The 10,319-nt window shown below is 33.4% G+C and overlaps 1 protein-coding gene across 1 annotated transcript; it reads left to right on the top strand.

Annotated features, from left to right (window-relative positions):
* Window positions 1–603: 603 nt before the first annotated feature.
* Window positions 604–9,177, top strand: LOC132733341 (beta-lactamase domain-containing protein 2-like). The gene is made up of 8 exons (XM_060719979.1): window positions 604–1,017; window positions 2,414–2,605; window positions 3,226–3,325; window positions 5,137–5,242; window positions 6,422–6,544; window positions 7,007–7,197; window positions 7,948–8,199; window positions 8,882–9,177. The coding sequence occupies exons 1-8, from the start codon at window positions 866–868 to the stop codon at window positions 9,080–9,082; spliced, it is 1,317 nt and encodes a 438-aa protein (XP_060575962.1). The 5' UTR covers window positions 604–865; the 3' UTR covers window positions 9,083–9,177.
* The last annotated feature ends 1,142 nt before the right edge of the window (window positions 9,178–10,319 follow it).

The following is a 10,319-nucleotide window of genomic DNA, read 5'->3' as shown; positions in this document are numbered from 1 at the left end:
TTTTTTATTACGTTGGATGCTCCATTTTTGTTAAAAGGTTTTTTATAAACAGAAGACAGGGACGGATGTAGCGGAAGGTTTTGTCTGAACCACACATGTCTACGCGATATAAGTAGTACTGCTGCATTTTTTTATTTACTGCACAACTGACATAACAAATTGCGATGTCTGACAACTGTCATAGACTTATGACACAGGATATGGCTCTGTGTGATTAAAATGACATTATTATTTAGCGCACACGCGGCGATATTTTGTACCATGTCATTTAGACAACGGTGTTCTCGTTACTGGCCTATCTTGATTACAAGCCTATATATCTTGTGACCAGTTTCCTTTGTTGGCCTACATGGCCTAGCTTGAAACCATTCAGATATAAATTGATAAAATTTGATGGTCACATGTATATGTACTACTATCTTAACGATATCACATAAAGTCATTGATTTATATATGAAATTTGCTTTATCACATCCTACTGCGTATGTCGAGTATGCTGTGCCTTTCAGATTGTGAGATTTGTTCATTTTTTTAAGAAATGTACATAAAGTATACAAGTATATACTGAGGAAACCGAAAATAAACAACTTTCCAGATTAACAGGATGGCTGCACTTATAAACAGATATAAAAATTAGTAACATTATTCAAATTAAAGGGGAAATTTATATTTTGTACTATTAATAACAGCGAGTTATTATTTTCATATGACTTCCTACGTGTCAAAAAGTTGATGATGTAACAGATAAGCCATTTTGTTCCAAGCAAAACAAAGCAAAATAAACGTGTGGTTACCATTTTTGTGAATTATACAATAGTGAACATAAATACACATTGCTATTCCCCATTTAAATCGACGTTTATTTATGTCCGCTATGGGAATATTAAGTTATGGACTAACATTATGTTTTGTGCTAGTAACGTTTTACTTTCTGCGGAGAACATTTGAGGAGAAAAAACCTTTAGTTTTTGATGGGTATTACCATCCTGAATTTAAACCGGTTGCAGATGTATTCAGGCAAGTATATTCATGTATATATATGCTTTTGTTGTTGTTTTTTTAAATACATCTATATACTCTTTATCATCACAGCTCGCTAGATTCACTCAGAACAATGCAGAAGGAGGAGCTTAGACTTGGTGTCGACAGACAAGTTCGAGTCTTGAGGAAGGGGATACATTATTACAGCGATACTTTAGGCTGGTGATAGTATGTTTAATGCCATTATTCATCAGCATCTGTTTTAAATATGCTTAATGCCATTATTCATCAGCAGCAGTATTAAATATGTTTAATGCCAGTATTCATCAGCAGCTGTTTCAAAAATGTTTAATGCCATTATTCATCATCGGCTGTTTTAAATATGTTTAATGCCATAATTCACCAGCCGCTGTTTTAAATATGTTTAATGCTATCATTCATCAGCAGCTGTTTTAAGTAATCTCTGAAAATAAGTTAATATTGCTATATTAAAACTCTTGGAATATCAGAATAAAAGCGGTTGTTGAGTAGCTGCAGTATAGCCAACCACAAGTATGTATGGCTCTAGTACACACACAAAAAACAACTTAGGCTACAAGTATTCACTATCGCCAATTATGATTTCTTTTGATTATTTGAAAAAGAAGTATTAAAGCAAAGCACTGTTTTTACCTCATGCTTATTTAGTCGTTTTAACTAATCAATTGTGACAAAAAATGCACATATATAAAGTAGGACCAAAAGCCTAGTTACGTAAAATTGGATTTCCTTCATGGATCAGTTGGGCACTTACAGAAATACGTACAAAAGGTAATTAGGAAATACTCTAAAATAAATTGATAATCATAGTGTTGTGCTATTCTCAGCCCGATTTGTGTGAAAAGCGTTGCAACGCTTTTCGTTTTTCGGTCATTTTTCACGATATGAATAATTATTCTGAAAAAAACGGGGTCAGCTAATGAACTGAAATTTTGCACCTACATCAAATGAAACATTAATCTCGAAATATTATTTCCATTCCCGTTATGTCAGAACACATCAGTGGAGTCTCTTTAATAAAGGTCAAATGTGTGAAATATCAGACTATAAGCATCTGTTATAGTAACTATTTGATAGTCAGTTTCGTAGGATAACTGAATATTGTCAACGTCGTCTAGCCCTCTCTACTATTTCAAACAATTATACGAATTTCATTGCAATTCAATATCATTTGAGCCGCGTCACGACAAAACCAACATAGTGCGTTTGCGACCAGCATGGATCCAGACCAGCCTGCGCATCCGCGCAGTCTGATCAGGAACCATGCTGTTCGCTTACCAACTCTATTTTAAGTAGAGAAACTGATAGCGAACAGCATGGATCCTGATCAGACTGCGCAAACCAATTATGTTGGTTATTATTACGGCTCATTTATATATGAATTTTCATCCAGACAAAACTTACTAAATGGAAAGGAACGAGGAGGTTCATTTGCGGTCTTCCACAAGGGCCAGTGCGTGTTCAATATGTGGGGCGGTTATGCGGATAACGAAGCTGTACGACCTTGGGATAAGAGCACACTTACTATGGCTTTCTCTGCGTCGAAAGGGGTAGCCGCTGTTATTGTAGCGAAAATGGTAGACCTGTAAGTATTTTAATGGTTTTTGAGCTATATCTTTTATACGCAATACGATATTACTTTAGTTCATAAGAAATAACGGACGATCACCATCTGCTATAAAAGTATTGATACCAACACTGTTAACAATGTCTTAAAGAATTAGTCATACTTCTGCCAGAGTTGTTCATACTTTGCCACAAGTATAAAGAAATGCCAGCCTTTACATTCAAACAAACTGTCTGGCCAGGTTCTATAATGTTGGCCGACCATCTTCATAATTTCATCTTTATATCCGTATCCAGGATTCAATACAAATCATTATTTACATTATAACTACGCATCAATAACGAATGATCTTTTCAAAAATTGTTTTACAATTTTGACAAAATAACGCATTTCTTCACACTAATTCTTCAAGCTATCCGCCTTGGTTCAAACCCGTTATGGGCAAGTCGTTGTTTCCTTGAGCAAGAAACTTTACACTCATTGCACAATACTGGTCGGTTCCTGGAACGGATTCGAAAGTGTGTCCATAGGCTTATAGCTTCCGACACAATCAAACTAAAATAAATTCTGTATAAACCAAAATAACACACTTTAGGTCATAACAAGTTATATATTTCTATAATTTCAAACACACATAGAGGATATTTAGACTACAAACGTCCTGTTGCTGACTATTGGCCAGAGTTTGGACAGAAGGATAAAGGAAACATCACTGTAGAAATGCTGCTGAGTCACCAAGTAAGATTTATTTGGTAAAAGGTTTTAATTTTGATATAGCTAATTTATTTTATTTATATCATTTGCAGGAGTAAATATCCACAATCCTTGCTAAAATTATACTAATGATTATGATAATGATGATGATGATGATGATGACAATAACAACAATAGTATAGACTCTAGTAGTATTAATAATGATGATGGTCGTGATGATGATGATGAGGATGATGATGATGATTACGACACTAATAGTAATTGACTTTGGTAGCAATAGTTATAATAATAGTGATGATGATGATTGTTATGATAATGATGATGATTGAAGAGAATGATGATGATAAGGAAGAGGAGGATTGCTAGGATGCTGCTGCTGCGGATGATGATGATGATGATGGCGGTGATAAAAATGATGATGGTAATCAAAGGTGCTAGTCGCATTGATCTGACCTAAAATATGTTGTAAAATCTTGTTATTCATGTAATATAATATAAATATATTTTAAAAAATAAAGTATAAATGATAAATGATAATGATAAAACAGTAATGTTGACGCTGAAGATGAAGATAATAATAAAACAACCATAATAAAGTAATATCAGTCATACTAAGATAAGAACAATAATTATAACAAGAACTGTCAGAGGACAGTAACGCTCGACTATTCGAAAAGTTGTCACAAAATTCTGGAAACAAAGTTTGTTTCATTGAGTATACTAATGCTACCTATATGAATACATAAAATTGTCCCAAAAAGTACAAAGGCTTGTTATTAAGATGTTTTATCGAGTAAATCACTGCTTTATTATTATGAATGCATAAAACCGTTAAAAAAAACACAAACCCTTCAGTAGTTATGGAGATACCAGCTTACAAGCAAAAATTTTACCAAGAATTTCTAAGCCGAAAAATGTGCATAATTATGACCACCCCCCCCCCCCCCCAGAATTATGGGACTTGTGCCAATCATGTTAAATAATCACAGAGAACAAGTGTGTGAAGTTTCAATCCATTTCCTTAAGTAGTTATGGAGATACCAGCTTGCAAGCAAACACTTAAGCAAGATTTTTTAAGTTGAAAAAGGGGCATAATTATGCAAAAAGGCAAATCAGAGTTATGGAACTTGTGCCAATCATGTTAGATAATCACAGAGAACAAGTGTGTGAAGTTTCAATCCATTCCCTTTAGTAGTTATGGAGAAACCAGCTTGCATGCAAAAACTTAACCAAGAATTTCTAAGTCGAAAAAAGGCATAATTATGCAAAAAATCAAATCAGAGTTATGGGACTTATGCCAATCATGTTCGATAAACACAGAGAACAAGTGTGTGAAGTTTCAATCCGTTCCCTTCAGTAGTTATGGAGATACCAGCTTGCACGCAAAAACTTAACCAAAAATCTCTAAGTAGAAAAGGGGACATAATTATGCAAAAAAGCAAACAGAGTTATGGGACTTGGCCAATCATGTTAGATAATCACAGATAACAAGTGTGTGAAGTTTCAATCCATTACCTTCCGTAGTATAGAGATACCAGCTTGCATGCAAAAACTTAACCAAGAATTTCTAAGTCGAAAAGGGGGCATAATTATGCAAAAAAAAAGCAAATCAGAGCTATGGAGCTTGTGCCAATCATGTTAGATACTGAAGAACAAGTGTGTGAAGTTCCATTCCCTTCAGTAGTTATGGAGATACAAGTTTACACGCAAAAACTTAACCACAGGGACGACGACAAATGGGTGATTGCATTAGCTCGAGCTAAAAACTATGATGATCATATTGAGTACTATGTTTATAACAGCGCTGATTGTTTTATTTTTGTTTCGTTTTCTAGGCAGGTCTACCACTGCTTGACGAGTATTTACATCTTCGGGATATTGTCGACAATCCTGATAAAGTTGAGCGGGTTTTGGCCGCACAAGGCACAGTTTGGCCTGCAGGTATTCAAGTTTTCCCTTCAAGTATTGTTTTAATTATGTAACGATTTTTCACAGTACAATGCACAATGGGAACTCCACAATTTTTAATTGTGTTTTGATACACGTCATTATTGTACAAATGTAAATAGTATTAACAGACTGTAATTGCAACAGTTGTGTCATCCTTTCGATTTGAACCCCAAAGGGTGCACTATTACTAGTTGTTGCCATACAAAGCTCCCCGGGGATCTCTTCTTTGGTGCTTTTCACAGAATAGTGCCAAAATCCTGACGAGGAGCTTTATTCGGAGTGTATAGTTATTTTTTGTCGGATTATCTGATACAAATTAAAATGTACATTTTATTTTACTTTCTTGTGTGTAAACAAAGACATGCTGACAGTATAGTTTAAAAGTTTCGATACTATATAGTGTTTTCTGTTTGTTTTGTCTTGAAGCAAATTATATAGTGTTTGTCTGCGTCTCAGTTTGTCTGTACGTCCGCCCATTTACCGCCAGTCCCCCTGTTCATACACCTAATTCGCCTCTCTTTCTGTTTTTGCAATAAATGAAAAGATATTTTGTAGCTGTTAATTCTGAGACACTTTAAGTCTTGTTACAACATCTGTCTACTTGCTTGCGGTTTTTTGTTGTTGTCGTTTTTGTTTTGTCTGTCCGTCTGTTGTCGTTCCTATTTATATTTGTTCTTTGAAATTAACTGAAATCATTGGCATAAACGAGCTGATAACTCCAAAACTTTTTTGAAGGAATGATTCAAAATTAGCATTACATGTATAAGGTGTTTGGTCAATATGTGAAAAAAACCCGTAAGGTATTTGTTTAGATTAGCCAAAATTAGAAACCTTGTCTAACCGAGAACCATGTGGTAATGCGAAAGCAGCACGCGGGGATCTGCCTCCTGTTTTGTTTGGTTTCATTTTTTGTTTTTTGTATCATTAATTGACGGTTCCGTTGTGAATCTTAAATTCATCATTTTCCTCACGAAAGCTCTGTACTAGGCTACGGCCATTGCAAAGAATTTCTATAATAGGAAAAATAGAACCATGATTTATGACCCTTGAAGATATAGATGATTGGACGAAAGTGGTTTAATTTTTTTTAAATTAACTTCTTTTAAATGATCCTTTTTGTAAGAGAATAAATATTTATAATAGTAATGATGGAAAACTTACAAATTATAGGAACAGACTTTGGTTATCATGGAGTGACGTATGGTCTTTATGTGGATACCCTGGTTAGGAAGGCGGATCCAAAAGGGAGAGATATTGCTCGGTTTTTCCGTGAGGAAATTGCTGGGCCATTCGGTAAGTACATGTACAATGTATGTACATTTACTCATTGGTCTGGTGACAACATAAATTGGACATTAAAGCTCACATAGTTACTCTTTTGTTTTTATTAGAAATTGCATTTTATTTGAGTTAGGAAAGAAAATATGCAATGCTGTCTCAGAAGTGATAATTTTATGCTGCTTTATTATGTTTATTTACGTCTTTGTAATCAATCTGTTGGCATGTATGTGAAATATTTGACCTCTTCCGCACGACTGTAATACAAATTTGAATAAATTTCTAAAAAAGAAAAAGAAATGCGTCTAATAATTGTTCTATTTGTTTCCGCAACTATGCATCAGTCACATTAAATACAGTTTTTAATTTGTTTTTCATATTTCATTTGTCATTTCAGAACATGTCACATTCTTAGTGCATATATGTATATATGCATATATATGCATTTGATATTTTTGTCGCTTTTTGTCGTTTTAGAACTTGACACGTTTATAAATACACCTAAAAGTGAATATTATAGAGCTGCTCGTCTCTACACCCAGCCAATGTGGGAAATGTTGCTCGAGACACTGATGTCAACTCGATACTTTCCTATTCTCGGCCATTATATTCTCTTCCCAGATTCTTTGTTAGTAAATGTTGCGAAGGCCGTCGTCGAATTTACTAAGGTATGGTATAGGTTTTGTCGTTCCCTTCATATAATTATAATATATATTAAATAATATATGTATTATCGGTATATACAACGCTTGAATAATTATTTCAATTTTAAATTGTTTAATAAACAACAGTATCATTATGATAATAGATTTCGATATTTTAACATCTTTAACGTAGCAAGCCTCCAGCTGCAGATTGATGCCAATTTTAATGAAAATTTTAAAAATGTATTTAAAAATGAAAATAATGTGAAGTGAACAGAGACAGTAATTGATTTATACATTCCAAACGGCACTTACAAAAAAAGAGGCCAAACGCATGCTAAAATATAGGTCTTATTGCGTTAGTCACGCAATAAAATATGGTAATAAATATTATAAAATTAGTCATTAATCCCACATAACATGTAAATTATTTTTTGGATCTTGAATCTTTGTTCTTAAAATCTTACTGCATTTTTCTCAATTTGACTTTCTTGGAATACTTTTTACTCAGCAGGAGGCAAACAAATCAAACTACATGAACTGTAAATACGTTTTACGATTTTAGTATCACGTCAAAGATTCAAATCAAATGACCGTTCTGGTTGCGAATGGTTAGTAATTTATTAGTATACATGCCCTCTAAATAAAATATCGCCCCTTCAACCTTTCAAACAGTTGAAACAATTGGTATAATGGCTGTTCTATTGTCGAATATGCAAATACGATTCCCCATTTATAATTACCTTATTTATGCCCCTTATTACATTTTTCTAGGATATGTCAGTGTTCAACAACCCAGATTTACGCGAGGTGCCATTAACTTCGGCCACAGTTACCTCTACTGCGGAGGGATTAGGTAAATTGTATGGGATACTTGCAAATGGTGGCACTGCAGAGAATAAGGTACTACTGAACGCGGAGCTGGTTAAGAAACTAGCCACGCCTCTGTCACAAGGAACTGATAGTGTTATAAAGCAAGAAAACTCCATGTTTGGCCCAGGAACGGTGATCATGAAAAACCCAAAAGTAATGTAGAACTGCGTTGTTTCATTGATAAAAAGATCAACTGTTTTAACACGTGTATTTAATTTGCAATATAGATGAAACCTATTTTCGATATATAATTCCTATTAAAGTGAATTGGTCTATAATGGAATACGTCTAATACCATACATAATTATGATGATAGTATTAAGTATCATATGTGACAAGAAACCACGAAAGAATTATGTATGGATATTGTTGGTAGAAGTTAGATATATGATCCGATTTGACATATCAATATATAGCAGATAATAAAATGTTCTATAACAAAAATTACTGTTCGTCATAAATATGTTCATAAAAAATCACTTAACAACTCTTCCAACATTTTGTATTACAGAAATATTTCTATAAGATTATCACGATAAAACGATACATTTCTATTGTTTTAATCAATATTTGAACTACTTGCGGAAAGTGTGGCCATTGTAGACCAATTCACTTTAAAATGCACCTCTTAGTGGTCAAAGGTAGAAAAGAAGATATGGTAATAAGCCATGCAGAAAATGGAACGTCAATACAATGTTTTAGATACAAATGTATTTCTATATCGAGTTTCAAAAAAGTGACACCGATGAACTATCAAATTCATTTATTGTAATTATTTCGAAAAAAACATATTTATTATTTTATACTATTTAACCATTAAGTCTATATTTTCCAGGGTCAACTGATGTTTGGCCATTCCGGCCACGGAGGTCAAGTTGGCATGGCGGACGCGACAAATAAGGTCGGCTTTATGTATATAACAAACTATATATCTATCAATGGACTTGGAGATGATCCGCGCTATCTTGACCTTGAAAACGCTTTGTACAAGTCTTTAGATAACCATGAAAGTAATATCGGTAATCAAAATATATAAATAAGTTAAGGCATGTATGTTTAATAATCGATTCTTATCAAATGTGTTGTGTATCTGTCTAGGATTAAAGAAATAATAAACCATAAGAAAAGTTGTGTTTGTATTGGTTATTACGACAATACACACGAGCAGCTTGCCATGTTTCGCAAACAAGTCAAATCGGCCCCAAATGTTGTCAAATCGGCCCCAAAAGTAGTCAAATCGGCCCCAAAATTAATCAAACCGCCATAAAAGTTTGTGAAATATCCTATTATGGATAAAAGATAGTTATTAATTAATTGAAAATTTCGCTTTAACATAAACGGGTCGATTTAACTGTAAGTCCATATTGCCCCACGAACACAATTATAGCGGGTAGTGGAAGGACATAATTATCTGTTTCAAACAGCACAAAGAGCAGAAAACAATATTCTACGAGTACATTTTGAAATGAATTCAGAAAAGAAAAAATAATTACCTGTTCAAAAAAATATCACTGAGTGTTATATGGTCTATTTTTGAAAGGTGATTTTGAATTATAGAAAACTGTACTGTTTGTTTATTTAATTTAATGTATCGGAATCCTGAACATTTCCAAATTGTGTTAAAAATATCTTATAGCGTGTACTTCATATGATGATTATTGCCCCGTGTGATAACCAAATATATATTAATTGATTAAAACGTTGAAAGGAAAAAATGAAATGAGATCTGATCCCAGTGTAAAATGTTTTGTGGGAGAAAGTTTGGTGGAACAGAACTTGAATATCTTAGGAATTTAACTAGAAAGTTAAAGAACTATCCTGTACATTTTATTTTAGAACTGTCCTGTATATTTTGAATTATAATGATAAGTACTATATTCTTTACATTTTGTTTTAGAACCATACCTTGCTTATAGACACATAAACTTATCGTTAAAATTGTATCCTAGCAGAACATTTAATACTAGAAAAAATCACTTTATATAATTATATATTTGTCAAATGTAGTATGTAAAATTAATAGGCTACACGCAGCGTAACCTCCCCCGACCTGCCCCTGTAAAGCAAGTACCTTCTTTAATACGCAAAGAAAGATCTCACAATACATTTAACCTCTCTAGAGCAATACGTCTCAGCAACGACAATTTGTTTCGTCTTCCATTAAAGCTACATTAAATAAATATGTAAAAACAAATTTGCCGTCGGCCTAAAAATCAAACATTCTATAGTTTCATTAACCTGTTTCACAGTATTGTTGTAAATTTCATCAAAAA

Source organism: Ruditapes philippinarum, unplaced genomic scaffold (genome assembly GCF_026571515.1).
Source record: "Ruditapes philippinarum isolate M1 unplaced genomic scaffold, ASM2657151v2 ctg15649_1_1_1_1, whole genome shotgun sequence".
Taxonomy (NCBI): domain Eukaryota; kingdom Metazoa; phylum Mollusca; class Bivalvia; order Venerida; family Veneridae; genus Ruditapes; species Ruditapes philippinarum.
The sequence above is the reverse complement of the archived record's forward strand: the minus strand, read 5'-3'. Positions and strand labels throughout refer to the sequence as shown.